A 26,809-nucleotide genomic window follows, 5' to 3' on the forward strand; every position below is an offset into this window, starting at 1 on the left:
ACAGCTACTTCATCTTACAAGAAGACTGATGTACACAGCACTTGAGTCTCTTCTGAGGGCAGCTTCAAAATAGCTTCTTCTCTGTAGCAGGCAACAGTATCTTCTTCCATATCATTAAAACAAAGCTAAAGTGGTTCATTATCTCAAACAGGAGAAAGAAACCTAAAGAAAAACCTAGGCAAGCTGCCTGCAGAGAAAAATGCCTATTCCTTCCCTATTCACCTATGCCTTTAATTTCGTGATTTTCCTTTATTTTCTTTCCATTTCTCACACTTGCTTTGCATCTTTTCTGTGCCACTTGTATCTAATGAAATACATTCCTTTGTGTGTGTGTATATATATAATATATGTACACATACAAATAGAGGCTTTTTTTTCTGCAAGATAATGGTAAATCTGAAAACAGTGAGACTGCTGACAGTGATGTCAGTGTTTGCTAACAGATTGGAGGTCTTTGGTAAGATGTACATCTTTAGCAGAATCCCTGTTTTTTGTTACAATATTGAATAGTGTAGTCACTGTTACAGTTTCAATGGCAGGATTTAAGTTATGGGTAAATGAATACGGATGTTGTCAAATAAAATAATTATTTCACTATCTTGAGTTAATCAAATGAAATTAAGTTGCTAATTTTGCTGAATTTTAGTTTTGAATGTGTCTTGCACTTGGCACTTTATTGGAAAGAAATCTCCATTTTAATATTATTTATTGATTGGGTCTTTTGTTTCAATAAAATATATACCAAAATTTTAGTCATGAGTTCAGATTGCTAGTGTTCTCAGGATCCATGCATTATGTAGAAGGAACTCCAGTCTCGCCTAATTTGATTCAGCTTCCTGAAAGGATTCTTCAGCTGCTTGTAAAATATTTTATTAGCATGGTCCTCATGTGCATAACTTTCTCAGAATTTTTTTTTCCTCCTTTTTATATTTTGCTCTTACCTATAGTGGTAATGGGACCAGAGAGCTTCAGTGACCCATCTGACCTGCACTGAATTTTATAAGGGCAAGGTGATGAAAATTCCTGTGTAATCAGACAGTTCCCTTATTAGCATTCTTTGTTCTGTCTTTATTCAAGAGGTTACTATACAAACGGTATCTTGAAAGGTCTTTTGTGTAGAATCTAGATACAGAATCCTTTAGAAGGCCCATTAAGCTCTCTGTTACTCTTGACACCTGCCCATTAAGATTGTCTTTTAGCAAAATTACTTCAGAAAAACTTGGTGTATGTTTTTTTCTGTTCATTTTTCAAGGGCTGTAGTTCTAAGTTGCAAAACAGATGGCTGTTCATTGTAGCAGTGATAATGTCTTTTTAGCCTAGTAATTTAATATTCTATTGATTCCACTTAATTACGTTTTATGTAGTGTTGCTTGAGATGGAGTACTTGTTAGCTCAATAGCTCTTTTTTTTCTTTTCCCCCCTTTTTCTGGATTGGAGGAAACTGTCAAGGAAAATATTAAAGACACCCTTGTGACCACGCTGACCATTATCCTCAGCCTCCCAGTTTTGTTATGAAGATGTGCATAAACTAGTTACCGATACAGTTTTCTTTTTTTCTGACAGTATGGTTATGATAATGACAGAATTACCCTTCATCATTTGAATTCTTGTGAAAAGAAAAGAATTCGGCATAGTGGTTTGTGCTGATGTGCTTGTGGTTGGGTGAAGTATGGGTGTACACATCACCCATGATGGTTCAGCTGATAAACAGCCATTTGTTAAATCAGTTTCTAGGTGGTTTTTGGGTATATGCTTATACCTTCTGCTGGGAAAGAGCTTAACTTAAAACACTGAAGGGCTTTTATCTAACACATTTTAGTTGTAAATAACATTACAAATAAAGCAGTATATACGTGCATATTAAATAAAAATTACAACTAGTGCCGCCCACTCCCTATATTTTTAGGACTGCAGATGCTTTTTGTCCTTCTTGTGGTGATCACTACAAGAATATTTGGCAGCCATTCTTTTTCTGGAAATGGTCATTTTGTGATCTGCTTTCAGGCATGTTTGGGCTAGGCTCTTCTCAGGAGTGGTTTTATATGCTGGATGCTTTAACAGTCTTATGGTGGGGTTTAATGTGCGTTGTAAACATCTGAGCTAGTCACACTGGGATCCATTTTAATAGAGACAAGAACCTTGAAGGTGTAGTTAATTTGGTAAATTTTTAGCTACTTCTGGATTATATAATTTTTTTTTCTCTGTCTACCTTTGAAAATGCTAACAAGATATTAATTGAAAAGGAGCCTGTAGTGTCTTTTCAGATGTAGTCCTTTACCCTTAAAAATATTAGCATTTGTTTATAATCACCTCATTGTCTTTTTGATACAAATGTTTCTTCTAACGCACCTTTAGCCGGAAGTGGTTTAGTTTTTTAATGCAGTAACCGGAATAAGTCAATCTTTCATGTACTTTAGAGACATAACTTCTGCTTTTATGTTTTGCTGCCAGTTTAATGCTTCTGCTCTCTTCTATACTTTCTGAAGTCGATTTTGGCTTTTGTACATTTTGGTCATTGTGTACATCACACTGTCTTTTGCTGGGTAGTTAATTTTATTGTCTACAGGCAGAAATACCCATTGTTTTTCAGTTGATCCCTTAGATTTGCGTGGTGTGGAGTGATACACATGACCTTTGTCTTGAGATGGCAGGCAAAAGTTCCATTCTTCTGTGGAGCATTTCCCTTGAAAAGTGATGTACAGAAATGTAAGAATTTTCCTTCTTGTGGAAAAAGAAAACCTACAAATCAGCCAGATTGTTTGGAGTCTCAGTTTTGAAATGAGAGGTAGCAAGGAATAGCTATATAGCTCTCTCTTCTAAAAGCATACATCTATTTATATGCTTAATTTCTGAAAAACTATATAAAAAATATATATAAAAAAAACCCCAAACAAACAAAATCCTGTGTAAAAGACCATTGTATGAACAGTGTGGTTAGATATTAATTTCTTTAAATAAGTGATTTGATGCTGGTAATGATTTGTTTAGGCTTCCCTGAACTGGCATTCAGCTTTTTAGTTCTGCGGTGTAGCCCTAAGGTTACTTATTCCTTGGTAGCTCTAGGTCTTAGGTTTTGGACTTTAATAAGCTGGGTTTTTTTGATGACTTGAAAGTGAACCACAGTTACATACTCACATTATGAGGTATTTAAGAGCAAGTTTTTATAAGTTAAAAATAAATAATAATTTCATGCATTAAAGTATTAATTGCTTGTGGATAATAGTTTAATTCTCAGTGCTGAATGTATATTGATTGTATGTGTTTCTGACACCTAGGTCATCACAAACCTAGTGAAAATGTTGAAATCTAGAGATACAAGGAGAAATTTCTGCCCACCAAATCACTGGCTCTCGGAACAAGAAAACATTAAAGCAGATAAGGTGAGAGTAATGTTCTTTTTCCACATAGCCTTACAGGTGCAATTGTTCCAGTGGTGAAGTATTTGATTCCTGACAGTATCAGTGGTGTTTTATAGGCTTAGTGTGGTTTAAGATCTGGAGTAATGCTGCTTATCTCTGATGTAAAACACTTGCATTTATTAAGAAACTTTTCTCTTAAATTGCATTTCCAATCCATGAAGTAGAATGCATTCTGCAGTGCAGCAGTGTAAGTCATCTGCATTTGTAACAGCAGAGAGTTGAAAATCTTGTAGCATTTTGTTGCATTTTATTTCCTAGTTATTTAAAGTATTTCTCATGACAAAAATGCTAAATAATAGAATTGCTCTATAATGGAGGAAAATACCCTCAAAAATCTCTTCCAAACCAAAAGAAAATTCGGTATCATTTTCTGTACTTGCCTCACATAGAAATTACTTTTTTTTCCCTAAGACCTTCTGAAAATAATTATGTTGTGCTTAAAACCTGTGTGTGTGTGTGTGTGTCTGTCTGTCTGTCTGTGTGTGTGTGTGCAAAAGAAAACAGTAATAGGAATGTGCAAGTACATCTATTGAGTCATTGAGAACTTGGGTCTTAAGAAACTAGTTACACTCCAGCTAGGCTACTTTGTACTGTTGGATTTCTTAACTAAGTTTTGCATGGAATAATTAACATTAACTCTTGTGTTTATTTTTGATGATCGTGTATTTGCTTGCTTTTTGTTCAGGATTTCCATCTCTGCGCGACAGGTCTTCATGACTCTTACAGTGCCTAGGGAGCTTAGTGAAAGTAGTAGTGGTCTTAAACTATGATGGTAACCAGTACAAAGTAAGCAAAATTTGACACCTCAAAAATCAAACTCGCCTCTCTAATATCTTAAATACCAGCATTTAATGTAACATTATATGGTATTTTTAAATGATAACCCTTATATTACATTGTTGTTAATTCTGCAGCTCAGTTTTAAGGCTCAAATATAAGAAAGAGTGATTAGAAATGAAGATGTGTAGGCATTCTACTGGATGAGACAACTTTGTGTATTTATAGAATTTATTATAAAATGTTTATAGTAAAGTGTAATATGTAATTAGATAATGCTTAATTGTAAAATGCTGTTATGTGGTAGGTTACACAGCTGTATGTGCCATCTGCCAGACATGTCTGGAGAGTCAGAAGAATGGGAAGAATAGGACCATTGCAGTCTACTTTGGATGGTAAGATATAGTCTATGCAATTTTTGCTTTGCTAAGTCAAAATAACATACTGCCTTTTATAAAGCTTGGTTAAGTATTTTGTATAAATGTCTTGATAGCCAAAAGCAAGGCAGTCTTTCATAGTTCTGTTTCAGATATTAAAAAGTGTATTTGTATACACATGTATATGTTTGTCTTTTAGAATATTCAAGTATTAGGTATAAGTTTTCCCCAAGCTTCTGCTTGCATTCATGAGGGGAAATAATGAGATGAACAGATTGTATGATAGAAACATACATTTTAACATGTATTAAAGGCAGTTGCATAAGATACAAAATTAATAAAGTTGCAGAAGATGTAAATCATTGAGATTTTGCTTATACTGTATACTACAAAGAGATTTATTATATATTAAACAAGCTGTAGGTACCATGATAAGTATTAGTTACTATTTATGAGTACTGTCTCAAATTAGATAAGTCAGAAACTTACCCCCTTGAACTACTCAAAGTATCAGGACTTTATGGAACTTCCAAAGAAAAGAATGTGAGAATGGGACCAACTTAGCAATCAGGGTAAATTTCCATTAGTTCAGTCATGTCATTGTGCTTACTCATGTAGCCAGTCTGTTTCTTTCAGCTTTGCATACCTTTGTAGCTTCACTAGTCTAGAATTTTACCTTGCTATGTTCAGGTGAAATAATAATTAAGTCACTAATACTTGTGAGATTTAATAATGAATTAGAAATGGGGCCTTTAAGCAGCAAAATGATTCATCTGTGAGAGTCCCTACTCTCTTTCAAGATGATGTAATCTGCTTGAGTATCTTAGCCAGGTACAGTAAAATCATAGAATCATAGAATAGTTAGGGTTGGAAAGGACCTTAAGATCATCTAGTTCCAACTTTGGATGCTGCTGTAGAGTTGTACAGGATTAAGGTCTTTGTCCAAGGTTGAAATAAAAGGACTTCTTATAATGATTTAGGAAAAATATAAGAGGTATGGTGGTCTAAATTTACCTTGATCACCTTATCAATCTAGTTACCAGATAACAACTAACTGTTTCAGTGTAAGTACTTCTCAGACTTCTGAATCAAATATTCAGTTTGGTTCCTCTCTTTAGAACTCACCTATTCTAAGTGACTGGTAATAAAAATCTTAAAAGCAGGTGTTTTATCCAAAATTGCCAGGCTTCCACAGGCCTGTATCCTATATTACAGACTCTACATCAGTGATCCCTATAATTTCCAGATTCTTCCCCATGTTACTCATCCTTCCCGTCATATGTACAGTATCTTGAACTCTCTCCCTTGTCTTCCTTCCCGTAATAGCACCAGTTCCCTTCATTTCATGAGTTGTCTTGATTTGGAGCAGTTGGTGGATAAGGAATGCAAGTGCTGTCGTTGGTACAGAGCAGCTACATGCCCTCATTTTACTGGCTGGCTATCAGACAAGCTGACACACTGAACAGAGCAGATAGCTGAGCTCTCCTTGCTGCTTCTGTAATCAGGTCACTAAAGGAATTTGTCTTCTCTGTCTATCTGAAAATGTTAACAAAATTTAGGTTTTTTGAACCTCTTATTCTCTATCAAAGTTAAAAATCAGCTAGTTAGCTCAAAAGGTGTGTTGGTGAAGAGGGATGATACTTTGTTCATGTAAGCCTCATTTTCATATGAAATCAAGCTAAAAAAGGTACAGTTGACATGAATGTGTGAAAACAAGCAGGTAACAATATGCACATGACTCATTTAATCCCTTTTGACTCCATATGGGTTAAAGCCAATTAGCATGAAAGTACTGCTGAATCACATATGGTCATGTTTATTTGTGCTTTTTCATTTACTTAAATGGCAGACTTGTGAGTTCTAAATGCCCTCTGTATTGATGACTCCATCCCATATTTCTCTTTAAAGAAAGAAGCTGTGATGGAGAAATGCAGATAAAATTGACTAATTGACTGGAATAATTGAACTGTCGAAGTCATGTAGTAGTTTACCTTTGCTGTACATGCACTTTTTATTTAAAATGCTTTTAACTGTTAGCTTAATAGGCTGCATACATCGGCTTTAATTAAAAATGTTTACTAAGCAAACTAAGGGTAATCACAGATAAGCATTTTATCAGAAATTCCAAAGGCTTGCAATGTTGAAACCTGACCTGAATGAATATACATCAAGTATACTGATGTTTTGGGTCACGTCATCTTAATTTGGTGCTTAAAATATCCCTACTTAAAGTGCTTTGAGGAGTAGAGGAAAAAAAAAAGCATTGAAGTGATGTCCAGTTGCAGCAGTGCAGCAAGATGGTAGGCACCACAGGTAGGAAGGAGCCAAACAAAAAACTTAAAACTGTTATAATAAATTTCCAGGCTGGGTAATAATATGAAGCATTTACTTCAGTTTTGTAACATGGGCTATGACTAGTCTAGACTCTGGATTCTTTTTTTTTTTTTTATAAGGTGACTATTAAACATGAAACAACTATGGAGTTCTGGGTTTTGTTTCCTCTGTAGGCTGAATCGAGGTGGATCTTTAACCACAGTGTCTAGTCAGTGGACAATTTCATTTTCTTTTTGATGCAGTTAATTTACAGTGAGATACGTGCTCAGCAACTGAGTTTCTTCCCATGAAGTTAGAGCAGGATTGTCACTCTACTGTGCATCCCCCAAAGATGAATTGTTTCCTAAAAACATCTTCTGTGGTTAGAAGAAGATTCAAAGGAACCACATTATAGCTTGGGAAGTGCATGTGATTGAGTCTCTCTGTAGCTGGTGCTGCTTCAGTTCTTTTCTAATCTTTTTTTTTTTTTCCTAAGCACAGTACCCAGTTTCTTGATGTTCTTCTCACTGTTTCTGCAGGGGCTAGGATTTAATGTGATCCACTGTGACCTTGCTGTTGGAAGAGAAAACTCATTGAAATCTTTGCATTGGTTTCATTAGATTTGGTTTAATTCTTTAGGCTTTATGCCTAAAACAATTTGATTGAACGTAGATGTTGTATTTGAAAGCACAATACCTTTTAGCTGTTTTGGGCATTGGGATGGGAATATTGTGTATTCCTGTGATGAAAATTCTAATTGCTTACAACTTAATTGTTTTCTCTCATGTATTTTTCTTAATTTAAAAATTAAATTGTCAGTAACAAGAAAATAACATTTCCTCTGAATAAAATAAAAAATACGGGAGTACTTGTTTTTAATATACATTTTGTTTTCCGTGTGTTTTCACTGCTTACATTTCAATTTTCTTATATAAACTAATGTTTAAAGAAAGGTAAGGCTGTGTGTGACTTGTTCAGTAAACAATTTTAACATACATATATTTTTATGCAAAGTAAATTGAGCCACTTGATACAAAATAAACTGTTTTAAATGACTGTTCTTTCCAAAAGTTTTAAAATTATTATTTCTATTTTAAGTGGGGTTGGAACCAGCACCTCTTTCTGTATCTGAAGAACGACAACTTGCAATTCTGACAGAGCTGCCTTTTGTAGTTCCGTTTGAAGAAAGAGTAAAGGTACCTAATTTCTAATTTAATGTGCAATTGGCTTTTTAGTTTTATGCTTTCAGTAAGTGTAAAAAAAAGAACAAACCCCAAAAAACCCAAGGCACTCAGCTACGTAGAAACTTGCCCTAGTTAAGTTTATACTTAGCTAGGTGCTTTTTCCTACAGAAGGACATGATAGGCCATGCTGTTTTTCTTCAGTACTCATATGGCAGTTGAACATTTGTAGTTAGTTACTTTTCTTTTACTGGTCATATTACCCTTTATAATAACTGCATTAAAATTAGAAACACATATTCCAAGATACATGAGAGCAGTCGTATGTTCATAAACTGCAGTCCTGATTCAATGATTGACCTACATGATTGCACCCTCTTGTGGTAAGCAGAGCACTAACTAGTTGTGTGTTTGTAATAAACAGATTCCAAGGTCAAGGCTGGACACCTTTGTCCAGTGGGTTGATTTACTTAGGATGAGATGATGGATCTCCATTTTGGGAAAATAACGCCTAGAGATTAAATTTCTACATTAATAGCTGACTAGCTGAACTTTAGTGGAGTATGTGGTTTAAAACTTGCAAGATTCTTGTTGAATTTGCTTTTCAATGTTGTCTAGTTTTTAAAGATGTAATTGTTCTATTACCTATTGTGGTTTGCATCATACTTTTTTAAAACTCTTAATCTGTTATGCACTTTTTTTTTCCCCCTGAACTTCTTTTCTGAACTGTTCAACAGTATCAATTACTTAAAAAGTGCTTGCTGATTGTCTTGGAAACATTGAGTTGCAAGGCACCCTCAAGGGAATAAAGAATAGTTAGTTACATAGGGAAAGTGAATCAGTATTTGCCAAAAAAGACACTGACAGATTTGATAGAAAAGGAGTGCTTTTCCAGGCTTATGAAACAGTTGTTCCTGCAAAACATTTTAATACTGTGTGGGCAACTTTGCAGCAGGATAATAGGCAAATAGCTGAAAGTGACCTTAAGCAGGGATCTCTATGTTATGATTTAGCCACTGTTTACAATCTCTGGGCTTCCTCAAGCTATGCTGAGATTTATATATATTAAGTTTCTGTTATTCATAAAACCTTGTTTGATTTACAAACCTTGGGCAGGAATGCCTCACTCCAGACTGTCTTATCCAAGACTCTGTCCAGCCTGGCCTTGGACACTGCCAGGGATAGAGCCACTTCTTTGGGCAGCCTGTTCCAGTGCCTTACAGTAAAGAACTTCTTCCTTATACCTATCCTGAACATCCACTGTTCATGTTTGAACCCCTTGTCCTATCACTACTGTCCCTGATGAAGAGTCCCCCTCCGGCATCCGTACGATATCCTTCACTTGCTGGAAGGCTGCTATGAGGTCTCCATGCAGCCTTCTCTTTTCCAGGCTGAACAGCCCCAACTTTCTCAGCCTTTTTATGGAAGGTGTTCCAGCCTTCTTATCATCCTCATGGCCCTTCTCTGGACTTGCTCCAAGAGCTCCATGTGCTTCTTATGTTGGGGACACCAGAACTGCACACAGTACTCCCAAGTGAGGTTTCACAAGAGCAGAGTTAGAGGGGCAGGATCACCTCCTTTGACTGGCTGGTCACACTCCTTTTGATGCAGTCCAGGATACAGTTGGCTTTCTGGGCTGCGAAGGCGCACTACCAGCTCATGTTAAGTTTCTCGTCAACCAAAACCCCCAAGTCCTTCTCCGCAGGGCTGCTCTGAATCTCTTCTCTGTCCAACCTGTAGCTGTGCCTAGGATTGCCCCAACCTTGCGCTTGGCTTGGTTGAAGTTCATAAGGTTGGCATTGTCCCACCTCTCAAGCATGTCCAGGTCCCTCTAGGTGGTATCCCTTCCCTCCAACGTATAAATTGAACCACACAGCTTGGTGTCATTGGTAAACTTGTAAGGGTGCACTCAATCCCACTGTCCATGTTGCTGACAAAGATGTTGAATGGGATCAATCCCAACACTGACTCCTCAGAGTCACCGCTCATTACCGGTGTCCAATTGGACATTCAGCCATTGACCACAACTCTTTGCAAGAAGCCGTCCAGCCAGTTCTTTATCCACTGGGTGCCTTTGTCTGCCATTGTCAGATTTTCCTCTTCCATGGTACATTTGTTGGTTTTAAACATCACTGGATGCTCTTTCTTAGTCTTCTTAGTTAAGAAAGCAGCTTGTGATATTGTTGGGAGATTACATCCCTTAGAAAATGTACTCGATTATTTACTGAATATGGGAAAGCAGCAAGAGAGGACAGACTTTGCATTGAGGGTATATTGAACATTATTAGGCATTGGGCAGCCCCATCCCATGCTAAATACTGGCATAGAAATGCAGTTAACCACAGTTATTCTTCAGGTGAACTGTGACAGGTTCCTGTTGTGAAGACTTGCACAGGGAAAATGTGAAGTTCAATTTATACTTCAGCTGGCATTTTTTGAATTGGTTCTTTGTTTAATATGGCAGTGCTATCCACTGTTTTGCTTTGAATTATTTGCTGACTCCTCCTCACAGAACTGATACCCAGCTTCTTGTAACTAAGCCCTACAAAAAATTACTTGCCAGTTTTGAGGATTGCCTCTGTGTGTGCAAAATATTCATGTGAGTTTTCCCCTTTGTTTTTTAATACTTTGCATTTCAGAACTCTGAAAGTTAGGGAGAGGAAATTGTAATCACTGACACAATGTTTGTAGATAGGCCTTTTTATGTAGAAAGAACTGAAGATGGTATCTTAGCACAAAAAAGTTCTTTGCATGTCTGTCCTCTCCCCTTCCCTGTGACATGGTTCTGTATTATATTTCTGCAGCTCAGTGAGAGAGAAGACAAATCACTTGAAAGTGAGTGCCCAGAAGCAACTCAAAGGACAGTAATAGTAGCAAATAACCATCACTTATTGAATACTTAGATCTACATGATGACATCATTAGTCTTTTCACTTATTTTAACAGATTTTTCAAAGACTGATCTATGCTGATAAGCAAGAAGTTCAAGGAGATGGGCCATTTTTGGATGGAATTAATGTCACTATAAGGAGAAACTATATTTATGAAGATGCTTATGATAAACTTTCTCCTGAAAATGGTAGGTTTACAGTTAAGTTGTTGGCATGTTTCTAACATTTAACCATTCTTACCATGTAGTTACTACTTGATTACTTGAGTAGGATATTAAAAGTGTATCAGCTCTAAGGTGTGAAAGTTCTTATAGAGTTAAACTTCCCCAATTTTTACAATAAAGTTATTCTCATCCACATTCTTTTTGATTATTACAGTCTCAGTCTCTTGTGCACACCCTTCCTTAGTTCAAACCTACATTTATAGGACTTCTCTTCCCACTTACTTGCCAATAAAACTGCACTTCGTGTATTTATCTGTATAGTTTATTAGATACTATCTGCTTTGGTAATCTGTGTCAACAAATATATCTAGACTGCACAATATTTGCTAGGTACAGAGTGGCTGATAAGGTTAATGCAGCACACTTTGATAGTATGGTGAAGTACTATTTTACCCCATTGATTTAAATCATACCTTAGTGTGATTTTGTGTGAGAGTGGCTACTCTAGAAATCAGAATTTCAGTGTAAATAAAACCTGTCAAAATAAAGTCCTTATTAGCTGTATGGTATTTTTGCATGTGAAGAGAATATTTGCTGAATACTTGAGGTTTGCCATATGAATTTCACCTGCTGTGCCACGTAAGTTACCTCCTGGAGAACTACTTAGTTTAGAGAGGAAGTAGTGTTGATATTCTTGGTTTGTATAAAATTACGGGAGAACATACTTAATTTCCTTTACTCTGGAATTGGAAAATGGAGAAAGTTGAGTCTGTTGTGTTGCCGTTTCTTCCCTCCCTAAATACATGAAAATACAATTCAGAAACTGCAGTTGAATAATGCAGTGTGATGTACCAGACAGGCCAACCTATTTCTTTAACTGAGAAGCACATTCTTTATGAAAACTACATTTCAACCTCTTGTAGCTTTATTAAACTAGTAAGGAGTTTTAGAATGCATATTTCCTAAGCTTAACGCACAGTCTGACAAGCTGGGTACTGGGATTTATTCCACCATTAGTGAGGTCACAAGCAATATGAAATTGAGGGGAATAGTCAGTATACTGAAAGATCAGGTTGCCACTCAGGTGGCCCTCAACAGTCTGAATTAAAAGGTTTACAGAAACCTCATGAAGCTTAGGAAATACCAAATCCTGTAACTGTAGCAGTACAGACTGAGCACTGACTGGCTAAAACGTGTTTGTTTCAATAAAGGACTGTGGGCTTCATAGTGGACAACAAATTGAACAAATAAAGAGTTCCCCTTGGTGAGATGAAAGCTAGCTGCATACTGGGCCATATTAGCAAAAACATAACTCACCATTTCAGCACTTATAAACTGAGTATGGCTTTGGGCTTCCTAGTATGATTTCAAGACTATAGAATGAATCAACTAAAATCAATCTGGGAGATTGAACAGATGGTAGATGAAGTTCTAGAATTGATGAGGAGAGAGCGAAGCATACTGATTTGGAAGAAGCATCCAGTTTGTTTACTGGCCCTGAGAAGAGAGCTGTTCAAAGTTAATGTTTCTGTAGTACCTTAACTGAGATAATTATTAAGAAAACAAGCTTACAGTAGCAGAAATGTATTAGGGTGATTCTTATGGGTTTATATTTTTACATGGTTGTCATATGCTTAATAATGTGCAAGGATTTATAATTTTTATTCCTGTGACTGTACTTTCAGAATATTCCACAATAGCCTCCAGTGGACTCCAGTAACAGTTCAGTTACATTCTAGTTATGAATTACAAAACTGAGCTCACCTTTTCAGAGCTTACACTAGCTTGGAGTCCACCTCTACCTGATCACCTTTTTTGACATGTGAAATTGGCTTTAGGACCATTCTTTCCTCCTTGCTGTAAATCTGCTTGTAAGTACATAGAGGAAGAGGCAAATAATTTTCTTCATAGGACCCCAAAAAGCACTGAACTAACATTTTCCATATATAAAAGTTTTAACATCAGTGCTCTCATGTCTCAGGAGTCTCAAGACAAAGAGTGCCTGTATGCTTTTGAGTATCTTTTACCAGTGGTCTATTTTTTTGTTTTTAATGGCGATGAGTGAGTGGACCTATTGCAGTGCCAGTGGCTAAAAGTGGCCATCTGCTATTTCCAGCAAGCAGAATTTTTGTGCAGGAGAGCATTTAACTCTAATGAAATACTAATAGGTAACTTAAAAATAGCGAGGTGTGAAATTGGAAATTACTAGCAGATGTAGAGGCATCTGCAATGGGAGAAAGACACTAGGTGGTTCAGGAGAAATTCTGTTGCTACAAGGTGCTGAAGATTCCCCCATAAACATCAGCTGGCCACCCATAATGTGTGCATTTGTAGCATGTGGAAGCAGTAGAAAGTTTTACTGATATTAGTTTATTACTGATTGCTTTGCTGGGATGCAAGTGTAGTTAATGCAAGGGTTTACATAAAAGTTGTGTATTTGGTTAGATCTTGGGAAACCTTCATGAATTGAGAAAAAAGAACCTTCTTCCTTGTTATGTATACTCGGTTAAACAATTAAATATTGCTTCTTTCTCAAGTAGCAGCATTCTATGAAAGAAGTGGAACACCTGCCTTCAGAACATGCCCATCTTTACCTCACCTTGCTCACTGGAATTACATGACCTAGCAATGGGTCCAAAGTATCAAAAATATTATGTTTAATTTCAAATACTGTAATGGTGTAGTGTAACAATAAACCCCTCTAAGGGAATGCAAGGTTTATTGATGGTCCCTTCAGAGAGGAGAAAGTTGAGCCTAGAATTCACAGTATTTTTATAAACAGAGTTTTCAAATTATTCTTTGTTCTCTTTAAAATATTCTGTGGGGTTTTCTTTTCCTTCCCCTACCAAGTGTTTTTCCATTCCATCTTTTGATGGCTCTTAAAGCAAGATCCTTTGTACAAAGTGACTTTCACGTACTGAATTTGCCAAAATTCAATCCAGTAATAGGTTTTTGCTACTATTTAATTAGTTCAGTTTTTATATAAAGTTACTCTAGATATGTTTGTATGTGTAGCTACATGCGTTTTTATCCAAACAAAGTTCAAGCAGATAGTTGTATTTGAGTCTGTGTCTCTTCTTTCTCTGCAGAACCTGACCTAAAAAAGCGCATTCGTGTTCACTTGCTTAATGCACATGGTCTTGATGAAGCTGGTATTGATGGTGGTGGCATTTTCAGAGAATTCCTGAATGAACTACTTAAATCAGGATTTAACCCCAACCAGGGATTTTTTAAGACCACCAATGAGGGACTTCTTTACCCAAACCCTGCTGCGCAGATGCTTGTTGGAGACTCTTATGCCCGACATTACTACTTTCTTGGAAGAATGCTTGGAAAGGTAAAAGCAGTGTTGCATAATATAAAGCTATAGCAGTACTGCAATTATTCAGTAATGTTATCTTTTTAGATAGGGGTAGATGGGAAAAAATGACATGTTTTTCTAGTTGAGGAAAAATAACTTGCATATGTTGGATCTGGACATTATTTTTACATGTCACCCAAATTTCTGCTTCATTTTAGTAAGCTACACACTTGAGTAGTACAAAGAATTAGAGATACTGTGACTGCCAGCTGAGCAAAGTGTGCGTATGTCTGCTCCTGTGTTTAGCCTCTCGCTTAAAGCTAAGTTGATTAAAGCTAATAGAACTGCGCTGTTTATGGGGATTTTTAACTTGGAGCTTTCTGGTATTTGATTGCAGTTACGTTTTCATCATGTGGAATACAGGAAATTAATATTTTCAAAACCAGTTTCTAGTTGTATGAGGTGTACAATTCTCGCTAGTATTTAAATTTTTCCATGAGCATTTACCATACTTTGCCATATGCAAATTTGCTTTTACTTACTCTGCTTGGGTTTTTTTTGTGTGTTTTGCATCTTGATATTTTGGTGGTGTGAATGTTCAAAGACTAATATATACTTGTTGAGCTAGATGATAAATGAAGTGGCAGGGAGAAAAAAACCCCAACATTATAAACATCCATTACATTAAATTTTCTTTTATGGTCAGGTTTAGTACTGAGGCACTTTCCTTCTAAGTCCTTGAAATAATTTTTTCAAAGCTAATAATTGTGGGACAAAGTTTGGAATACAAATTCAGGAAAAAAATGTATTGATTGCTTAGCTATCTAAACCTGAAGGTATTTAAGATGTAGAAGTCCCATTTAACTGCCTCAAGTGTTTTGGAGGCTAAAATCCTGATGGCTTACAGTGAGATTTAACATACAGTTGGATGTACTTTTAGTGTAGCTGGAAGTGGTTTAAGAGGATGTTGTTGGCAACCTTGAGTTGCTGAGGCAGAGCACTGTTCTTTAAAGTTGCCAGACAACTGATTGAGATTAAACTGCTACTTTGTAGGCAAATTCTCTGCTAATGCATCCTAACTATTTCAATATACAAACTCATTAAATAATGAAAATTTCAAATCAGCCATTTCAGTAAGATAATATAGTCTTTGAAGGTTGTTCCTGCTCTTAGTGAGAGTTGGATTCATTAGTAATACAAATGGTTTGTAATTATGACCTATGTTACATATCCAAGGCTTCATTTTTTTTCTGCATCTATAGATTTTTTGATCAGGGAAGCAAATACTGCTGTGGTATTGTGAGGAAGTTCCTTCACGCCAAAAATGGTTAGTGTTTATCTAAGGAATTGGGCAGGGCTCAATTGTTAAGGGGAAGCTTGAAATATTATTAAAAAAAAGAAATTGTAATTCTGAATCTTTAATTTCCTCTGAAACAACACATTGTGTTCTCTAATTGGATTTCAAATACTAGCATAAAGGCAGAAGTTGCAAAATGGTTTTTATCTCCTGTAGAGTGCTACAAGTATAGTTTCGGTTTTGTCTTTTTAAAATCAGAAGATCTATTATTTAGCATTTTGAAAGCATAGATTGTTTTTGTATTTGCAGTATGTTTACACAAGGTAAGAATTGACAGTGCTACTTAATAATTACCCCTACCCAGGTGTACAGACACCTTTTTAGTAGTGTATTTAGAGACTTGATGAATTAAACAGAAAGATAAGGCACGACCATGATATTCATAACCTGCCGGTATTGTGATCTTAGTTAAGTTATTGAGTACTCACTCATCCGTTTTCAAAAATGTGTCCATTTGATGCTTTGCACAGGGATATTTGAGAGCAATAGTGGATTATTAAAAGCCTCTTTGTAAACAAGATAGGTCTAATGCAAAGGAAGCGATCAGGCATCCACAGCAATTTCTTATTTGTTGAAACCAGTATGTAAAGAGTGCTGCCACCAAAAAATCTCACATAAGAAGTTTCAGTGTTATCAGAAAACAAATACATTAAAATATAATAATTTATAGAAACTCTTTGTCTCTTGGAAACCATTTCATACTAGTACCCAAATGCATTTAACTTTCAGTACCATAGATTTATGCCTAATTCAGTTTTCCTTCCCATCAGGAATTTTCTGACAGCTTGACGTCTTCTGTGTTAATAGATCAGTTCAGAAGAGAAATATCTGAAAATTTATGACTTTCCTTTAAAAATGGTGTATCTGAAAAAATATTTTAACCCTGTATAAATTATTGATAGTGTGGGGTGTGCTTTTGTAGTTACTGAAGAAGTTGTAATCTATATAGTATATAAACTGCATGGCTGTCCATGCAACTTTTACTGATCGCTGAATGAGCAGAAGGTCTTGTAGAAATAATACCATATGAGCATGTAATTGCCTATGTTGTCTGAAATAATTCATAAAAAAGAAAAGGGGGGTACACATGACACAGAAATGAGTTTGCTTAAACAACAGCTACTCAAACACTTCCAAGGTTTACATTTCTCAACTTCTAGTGACTTAAGTCTGTAATGTAAATATTATTTTAACAACTGTGCCTTTTAAGCTTTTTCCTTTCTCTTCCTTAAATGTGAAAGCCCAGCTTACCTTGCATGCCTCTGGTAGCAATCTCCAACCACTGCGGGGTTTGCAACTTGAACTTTCCAGTTTCACCCACTGGAAGCATAGCAGTGACTTTCTGAGTTCCGAGCTTCACCTGAGAGCTGAGGGTGTCCTGGGTTGTCAGGGATGTTCACACAGAGGTGTTCCAGCCCCGAATTATCTTTGGTATCCTCTCTGGAAAGTAAAGTCTTGTCATTCTGTGTGGTGTCATAGAAGTATGGGTGGGACGTTGTAATTCTTTTGCTCTCTCAGTAGGTAGGATTGGGCTGTGGGGGAGGCACATGATTTGGTTTAACTTCCTTTCCACGTGCAGTAAGTTGTTCTGGCAGCGCTAAAAGTCTTTCCATGTGCAGACTTTCTTGCTGCAGCATTCCAGGGTAGTAGACTTGGCTCAGGAGAACACAAAAGTTGCTATTTTGACAGGCTGCCGAAACTTCAAGCAACATAGGCAGAGAAGGGGAGTTTGGAAGCAACATCTGAGAATCTTAAAAGGATTTCCTCCATGCTGATTCTTGAATGTCCTGCTGCAAATCTGGAAGGGGTGAAATGCCTGTTAACCATTTCAGCAGAAACAGTGATCAGCAGAACAGTGACAGATACAGAATTAAAATCTGAATTTCACTGTTCAAACCTAAACTCAGTCTTGGATGCCGTTATTATCTTTCTCCGTTTCCAGTTCACATTTGCATTTATTCAATGGTGTTAATGTGGCAGATGCTGCGGAAAAGGATGTTCTTTGCATTTTGAATTACTTGACATCAAGTAGCTAATTCTTACGACAATTTACTTAAATTTCATGAAGTATCAGCGTTAGTTTAAGAATATGGCAGGAAGTCTAAAGAAAGCTTAGAATGATAATTTTTTATGGTTTCCTCTTCCTTTGTGACATAAACCTGCTAGTTTTTGCATATAATATGTTTTGCAATAATTGTCTTTGCACCTCTGACAAAGTGACTATGACACTAGTGACTTTTGCCTAATACATCCAGGATCTTTGGTTATACTGAATGCTACCACCATCTCCATTTCTCTTATTTCAGCATATTGATGAGCATTAGTGAGTCATGCATAGATGTTGCTGAAGAGCATATGCACCGTCTTTAAAATGTAATTTGAAGTCTCTTATACTCAGCAATAGAGTCTGCACTCTCTGGAAGGCAGTGGAATTTTCTGAAGATTTAGATTTCCCAAGACTGAGCTTTTGTCCTGAATGGTTGGGAAGGCAGTATAAAGAGGAAAATGTGTTTTGAAATGAGTTCTTCCTTTGTGGATCCAGATAAACAACTTTGATAGAAAAAGCAGCAAGGTCCGAGTAAATCCTGTTTGGAATTTTGGCATTGTTTTGATGATGGATAGAAGAGGCAATCTAGGTTTAGTCTTTGATCATTAATGTTATATAGGAGGTCATTAATTTGTGTGGCCTGGTGGATATTACATTGATGAAGGTTTAACTTGTTTACTTGCATATGATATTTTATAGTTTACCATACTGATTTAAGATACAATGGACTGTTCTCTGTAGATATCTAAATGTTGTTAAACACATGACTGAAAAAAGTTATATGTCTTTTGGTAAAATTAAGCATTTGAAGGGTAATAGTAGATCAAATACAGATTTTATTGCCCTATAGTAAATGAGGGGCCACTAATTATTGATAAGATTATTTTTCTGTATCTTAAGTGTGTCCTCTGGTTACTGTTTGTAACTTTGAATAGAGCTGTGATAGATCATTTGTTGTGCAATGTATGATTCCTCTCTGGAAGGTGTAATCCTAAGATTGGCAGTGTCCATGGTATCCATTTTGCAGAGAAACTATAATAGTACTTGATCATCCTTGGGCCTTATCTAAAACAGATTTAATCAATGGGAGTCTTTACAGCACGATCTGGATCAGATCCTAAACTCTTGAATCATTAATAAGCTGCACATATAGAGTCAAAACATTCAAGCAAATATTTCTGGTAACATATTTGTGTGCCCTTTTTGTGCCAAAAGCTTGTAGGGATAAAATAAAGCAAGAAAACTTTTCAATGAGAAGAATTGGGTTTTGTATACTTGAATATTTCATAGCATGCTGCTTCAAGCATTGCGCTGCTATTTGTCATTTGTTTCTCTGTTGAAAGGTGACTTTTTTACTTCTGATTTTTAGGCTACCCTTTCCTTTTGCTTACTGACCAGTTAATTAATATCCACTTTGGTTTGGCTTAAATCAGTATACTCTTAATTGATTAGTACTGCAGCCACAACTCATACATACTGCTAGTGTCTGGAAAGGTAGGTGTGGAATTAGTGATACTAACACAAAGAGGAGGTAATTTGTATAAACTTTTTATTTTATTAATTTCAGTAACCCTGCACATGATTTTGTAGACTCAGCATTTTGCTTAAAAAGCAAGTTACATGGTGATCATTTGTCTCAGAAAATCCTGAATCATCTGAAAATGGAATCAAACCAGAAATTTAGCATGTAAGGCGGCATGCTCTTATAATTATAGGTTTACAATGGAGAGACACAATTGTAAGAGCAAAATAGATACCTTATGGAAGTTTTTTCATGATTTATGAATGTAGATGTAAACTAATCTGTATCTATTTTCTGACATGGTTATTCAGCTTGACAATTCCTTTGTGTACTGTTTCATTTAACATAACCAATTATCTTTTGATTACAAATAGCTATGTTAGTAGCAACCTTGTAAATACATGTCTAGCACTAAAAGACTACAGAAATGTGGTATTTTAACTCTAAATCTTTAGGAAAGAAAAGTGTGTATTGATGGATTGTGATATTTATTGGGTCATAATGTATTTAAATTTTCTTTAATGCATATGTTAGTGATTGTTTACCGTGATAAAGTACATAGAGGTCTCTGCAAGGAGTTCTGCATGGAAAGAATTACCTCATGTCAGTGGTCACTCCTCAATTAAAAGTTCCATTAGCAGATGATTCCTGCTTCTGGTTTGTGTACTGATTGCATTTTATTGCCTCTAAATCAGGTTCCTAGACAGGGAATAAATAAACAGAGTGTGTGGTAATGGTATCCTGATCCTTTTTCACAGTTGGGAACACCTACATCCATTTCAATCAATTAGGTTTGGAATATTTACTGAAATTCTTTATTCTACTTGAATGGTCTTTAAAAATGACTAATTTCACTGCTGTTAAAATACAGATTTATCTTAAGAGCAGATCCATCTTTTATCTTCAGCTCTTACTAAATTATGTTTAAATTTGAGACAAGAAAATCTATTAAGCCTTTACTGGAACTTCAGTAGTGAATGGTAACTTTCAGTTATCCAGTGCATTCACAGGTAGCTTTTGTTCTTCTCTCTTCCATCCCTCAAAACCCCCACAAAATGATGTTGACGGCAATTTGTATCTTACACATGGTGAAAGTTAGAACTGTTTCTACTAAAACAGAAAGTAGGTACCAAGCTGATGAAAAGGTGGTTTTCTGCAAGGGCTAACATTTCTGAAGCACTATATTTTGGTAACAAAAATTCATGTAATAAAATTACGTATGTCCTAAATTCTTAGAGTAGAAGTGCAAGCATGACTTTACATTTTTAAATTAAAAATTAAGTCAAGGTCATTATACTTGGTATATTTCAATGGAGTCTTTGGAAATTAATTCCTACATTGTTATGGTAATGTGTTCGTGAGTCAGTTGTGAGTTTGCTTTAATGCTTATCATGCACCTGCAATCCATTTTGGATATTTACACTAACTGCAGCTAATTCGTCAGACGGGCCTTTTGTATCTGAGTCTTGCTACCCCACGTTTCTGGAACTTCAGTGGACTTGTACTTACTGACCTTCCAATTCCCAGTAGGTGGGAAATCGGAAGTAAAACCAACTTACAGAAGGCTTTATTTTTTGGGAGGAGGGAAATGAATAAATTTGAGGATACTAGCACTGCTACAAGGGATGTTAATAGGGTTCCCTCAAAAGCCTTAATTACAAGCATCTAGCTGTGGAATTTTGGACTCCTGCTTTTTTAAAAGACAGGAAAGGTATTTATTTTTGGACCAAAAAGTGCAGGATAAATTTTTACAGTTGAATAAGGGAGATAATATATCAAGTTTTCCATTACTATGGTGATACAAATACATCTAGATATCTCTGCTATTATATTGCTCTGAGAACTGAGAAACAATAACTTAAAACTACCAGGCAGCAGATTTACACTGCATTGTGACACACACTTGATAGAATTAGGTTTATTTTACCATATTGGCATTAGAAGCAGTATCAGGTTTTTTTCCTCACTTTAAAGCACATGAAGTATATCTGTAAGAAATTATCTTATACTAAACACTAGCTTTAAAAATGCTTTGAAAATATAAGTACATGTTAATTTTAATGTAATATATTTTTAGCTTTATCTTTTTCATTATGGTAGAAAAGGCTTTGCTGGCCCCAAAAGCTTTGTCAGTGTGATGAGATATTTCTAGGATATAAATAATAAGGTAGAAGGAAGTTCTAATGGTTTTGCTATTTTTCTATCATTTTTATTAATGGTTCTGTACAGCTTTGAAGATCTATTGCACTCTGTAAGTGCTAAGTATTATTTAATAGTATCTGTTTAAAATGACTGAAATTGAAAGGGTTATGCTCTTGGGGGCTGATTAGGGAAATAACTGAATTTAAGCCTAGTTGTTTACTGCCTCAGCCCAGGCAGTACTGTGTGTCTTTCTCGGGGTATGACTTTAGTGTTGTTTAAGTTTTAAAATACAGTTCTGGGTTATAAAGGATTAATGGAAAGTAGGAGCAATGACCGATTAATTATTTTTCTTGAGAGATTTTAGTTAAATTTATAAATGGGAGAATTAATTGTAGACCTGAAAATGTAAGTATAGGCACAAAAGCTGCCTCATGGTCAGGGAGGTTTAGTTGGTTCATCTGTGAATTTGTTTACACAGTTTAAGCTTTATTCAACATGTTATAATGCTCATGTAACCTCTCCTATATATAGCTAATTTGTCTGCAGTGACTAGACTGGCTTTAATTTTGTAATTTTAAAATGTGGCATAAAGTCTTCTCTTTCTGAAGAGCTGTTTCCTAAATGTGGGGGTCATACCTGAACAATACCTTGTGTGACCATGTAGTGCCTGAATAATTTTGTGATAGTTACCATGTATAGTCCCAGTAAGATATTACTTGCATTATTTTGAAAACAAAAAAAAACCTTCTTCTCCAGAGAGCTGTAAGTTTTCTTCCTTTCTTACTATGTACTATATACAGTTGTCCTTCCAGCTGAGAGATATTTTTCCATAATGTATTAAAGCTCCTGATTGCCAGTCTATATTCTGAAAGTTGCCTGCCTTAAAGAGGCATTCTTTGTGCCCCACATCACAGGTCTTTAATGAATGCATTCAGTATATCTAAGTAGATGAGCATATTTTTCTCTTTAGATGACCGAATTGTGGTCTATGTCACGGAGTAGAGGCTTTTGTAGCTAGTCCATGTTGCCATCAATTACAGTTGAACTGTACTGTAATCACAGCTAACTAATATTATTTGAAAGAGAAACAATAGACTCCAGACTGTGTGCTTTGTGTGTGAAGTCAAAAACTATTAACCGCAGTAGGTCTTCTGTTATTTTGCTTGTTTTTAATATACCAGTGTGTTCTCCAGGCATTCAGACACAGAGAGGGAGGGAGATGCATGAAGTTCTTTTTACTGAATATGTCTTCTTCCATAGTGAAGTAATTTCTCCTGGCCTTTTTAACCAGGAAAAACTTCTTTTAACCATTTATTTAAAAAAAAACCAAACCCCCAAAACACTAAATAAAGGAAAAGGCTAGAAAATATCTTGAGATAATTGGAAAACACTGGGGTGAAGAGTAGCCAAAGTAACTTGTTTGAAAAAGCTGTATTTGTTTGTTTGCTTTTTTTTTTTGTTTAATTGTTTCAGAAGCTTTTAAGTTGCTTTAATGGTTATCTAGAGATGTCATAATTTTGCGTAAAGAGCATCCTGTATGCATTTGAAATGGTGCTGGGAAATCCACATAGGCCCTTTCAGCAGGCCTAACCTTTTAGCCACTGGGAATGCATTACCTTAGGAGCATGATAGTGCTCATGGCTTGTGTGAATGCCCTTGATGTAGACATATCTCTGTCTCTGCTTCAGACTAGTCTCTTGCTCCAAGCTTGCATCTCCAGATTGTATTTCCATGGAAGTAAAATCCCAATACTCCCAGCTTTTTGAGGAGGCAGAGGTATAATAGGCTCTATTATGGTGCTTGTTGTGTGTCTTCCTGTGCCTTCCCCTTCCCACCCAGTGTTAGAAATTAGAAATCTAATGTCATGTTTGACTACCAATTGCTCCTTTCATGACTTCCTATCTGCATTTTTGCTTTACATAAATTGCAGTTTATGGGACTGCAGAATAGGAGACAGTGAAGTCAAGGGGCTTGTTATATAGGAAAGCTGGAAATATGAACTCTTAAGAATTCATCACACAGAATGGTACTTGGCCCATCCGTGATGACCACAAGAGTTAAAGTCTCACCAAAGGGTAAAGTACTTGAAATTTGAGGTTAGTTTTAAAATGTGTCTTGGTTAAACTTGCTGACTTTGATCTCTTGAAACAGAGTATGAACAGGAACTTCAGACTTAGTCAAACAGAAAGAAGTCACCTCCCTCTAAGAACAAGCCAGTTTCTTCTCTCACTGTTGTTACTCATTGGCTGCTGGAGGAAAAGAGGACTGCTTCTGTGGGGAGAGCATGACTTTGTATTATGTTAGTACATATTCTAATGGTGCAGCTTCATATGGCAGCTAATTAATCTGACAGTTGGTTACCTATGTAAGAGGTGGTCACCATACCCTTGCCTGTCACCAGTGCTGGGCTCCTGCCTCCTTTATATTGATGTTGCAAAAGGCTGGTTCAGAGATTTCAATGGATAGAAAACTAAGTTTAAAATCAGGTAGTTTAACAGCTCCTCAAGACAAATCATAAGAGAAGAGAAAGACATGACTCTTCCTTTTGGTCATTAGATCAATGGAGTAAGAATAATACTCATTATGGTTCACTTCCCTGGGGAACTGGCTGCTCTAAGGTTTGTGAAACAAATGGCATTGCTGTTCCTACCCAGTTACAGGTGTAGCCGTGAGATGAATCAGATTCTGACTTGAAAAAAACCTCTACTTCTAACAATGCTGTGTCCACCAACATTCACCACACCCTGCCCAAACCCAAAACTCAACACTCCAGACAAAGCATGATCCAGATCATCTGAAAATTCGGAACCTTATTCAGCATGTTGTAATGTAACCAATGTGTGTAACCAATACTATATGACTACTCCACTTGCAAACAAACCCAGTTGAATCAGCAACCTAATTTGTTTCATTACTCTGTCAGGAATGGGTGGAATCACATCTTCTAGCAGTAGCAAGTAATTTAATTAGTTGATGCTGACTGAGTTACAGGGAAGTTGAATGGAAACTGAAAAATAAAGTTTTGGTTTGTTTAGTCATGTTCAATTGTACACGGTATTTCTCTGCATCTCTGTGCAGGACTGGAGCTGCAATGGTATCTTTTACTTTGAAACAAACCCAAAGTTTATCATGATTTCATTTACCAGAGCTTTAGTACATTTTTTATCAAACTTTATTAGGATAGCTTGACTTGGAAACTAATTAAAGGATTACTGTTCTTCTTGTTTCCAAAAATTACTTTCGTAATATTGCAATCACTTAGCTAAGTGAAGGAGTAATTAAAGTTATTCTCAAGTTGCACAATTTAGTTTATTTAAAAATGCTTTATATAGTTTTTAGATGAAGTTATAAATGTTCAGTTTGGAACTACCTGAAGATTAATAGTGATGCATTGGAAATGCATTATTTTTTTATTGATTCTTAATGTAGTAAATTACTGAAGTTATTTGGCAGCAAACAGAAGTAGCCAGTGATGTTGTTCACATTTATTTTCCTGATAGCATCACAATTTGCATTAATTGCATTGCAGCTGCACTCACTTATATTAAAAAGCTTCTACTATAATTAATCCTTTTTATTTCAAATCATTTTGGCACAATTTCTAGCAATAAACACTCATAAAAGACAGACACTTGAAAAATAACATACAGGTTTCTTCAATATACCTATTGCTGTTTTTTCCTGACAAGGAATTATTGATAGGCTTCTAGGATCAAGTGTTGCAAGTGGCTAAGACTTAAGATCAGCTTGAAAAATGCTAAGTGGATTATTTTACATAAAAAATAGACAGGTTTTGAATTTGTGTAATTAACCTGTGTTTAGAAAATACCTTGATTTATGTCTACTTTTGTATTTCAGTTGCATACATTATGGAAATTTAATTTATAATCCATTTAGCTGATGTGATCATAGTTTTTAGTGCTATCATTTATTAGTCCTTGTATATTAAATGCTCTAAAGGCTTAAACCTGCCTTGTGTAAAAAATTACACCTCTACATTTACATTTTATGAGTCATAGATGGAATTCCATTTTAAATTCGGGTAGCTTTGATATATTTAAGGAATTACAATGGCTTTATTGTTACTAATGCAGGAACAGCAAACACTGACCTTATACATTGCAAATTAATGATTTATCCCTTTAGTTTGCTTTTAAAGTCAAGTATACAAATGAGGATTTCGACTTCTACACCTTGAATAAATCATACAGCTCTAAATATAATGCACCCTTTGGCTTTGAACTCGTTATTCTGAGTTCTTTCTGCAAGGTCTAACTCACCTCACAGAAATGTTCTTTCAAAAGTTTAAGGAATTGTGTATATTTTTCTTAACGTCTTTGTTGGAATATCATTGAATGATTACAGCTACATTTTTTAATCTTTTTCCCTTTTTTGCCTCATTGTGCCTCCTTTTCTAAGTATGCAGCAGATTATGGGGGAATTAAGTAATGTCAACGCACTGTTCTTGAAGAATAAAAAGAGAACAAACAATAATGTTGTGTTGATGATGTCTTTTCTGATCAGCCTGGCAGTAATATTAATGATAGTATAAAGATTTGGTGGTCATTAGAGATGCTGATGTGGCAAATAGACTGGACAATGGGAAAGGCTATGCAAAGGCAGCATGTTTCAGGAATGTTTTTTTTAAAGGCAAGAGTCTTTTGTTTTTCCTTTATTCATGTAGGTTCTCTCTAAATTATGTTACACTTTCTCTTTTGAGCTCTGAAGTTTCCATTTCTCCTTTTGAGAGCTACCATAAGTACCGACTGGAAAGGAACAACAATAAGTTCTTGAATGAAAAAATACGCAAAGTTACTTTGCGTTGTATGTAAATGGGGTCAAATAGTAGATAACTGAGAGTAGTATTGCTGGAGTTTCATGCATTTTTAAAATTCTTGGGGAAACTCTCAGTTTACAGTAAAAATGCATTTTTCATGAGGGCTGCATATTTGGGTCAGGCTCATTTTTGGTTCAGTAATCCTTTGAAGGGCAAAACAGTGCCAGGTGTAGGAAGGATTGGGCATATGGTACAGTCATAACTGGTAAGCTCTTGGCTTAGAAAATTAGGGTGGTTTGATGCCATTAAGCAGTAGATTTCACCAAAAAAAATGCAGTGATGGATCTGTGCAACATGCAAGAGAAATAATGTATTTGGATTAGTTTAGAATGTGTACTGGTTTTTATATAGTTAATTTTACAGGGCAGACAATGTTACATGTTTCATGAATGGAAAAATATTGCTTGGATGACGCTAATGCATGTAGAAATGCTAAATATTTTTGGAAGATATTCTGATGCATTTGCATTGTCCTTTAGTA

At 35.8% G+C, this 26,809-nt stretch overlaps 1 protein-coding gene across 1 annotated transcript in view; it reads left to right on the plus strand.

The window, feature by feature from the left end:
• The window catches only part of UBE3C (ubiquitin protein ligase E3C), a 71,927-nt gene that overhangs the window by 32,490 nt on the left and 12,628 nt on the right, over positions 1-26,809 (plus strand). The window contains exons 14-18 of the mRNA XM_005142122.4: positions 3,276-3,380; positions 4,504-4,591; positions 7,985-8,082; positions 11,014-11,146; positions 14,212-14,459. Of these exons, the coding sequence (XP_005142179.2) occupies positions 3,276-3,380; positions 4,504-4,591; positions 7,985-8,082; positions 11,014-11,146; positions 14,212-14,459 (672 nt within the window). The remainder of the gene's footprint in view (positions 1-3,275; positions 3,381-4,503; positions 4,592-7,984; positions 8,083-11,013; positions 11,147-14,211; positions 14,460-26,809) is intronic.

This window comes from Melopsittacus undulatus, chromosome 1, assembly GCF_012275295.1.
Source record: "Melopsittacus undulatus isolate bMelUnd1 chromosome 1, bMelUnd1.mat.Z, whole genome shotgun sequence".
Taxonomy (NCBI): domain Eukaryota; kingdom Metazoa; phylum Chordata; class Aves; order Psittaciformes; family Psittaculidae; genus Melopsittacus; species Melopsittacus undulatus.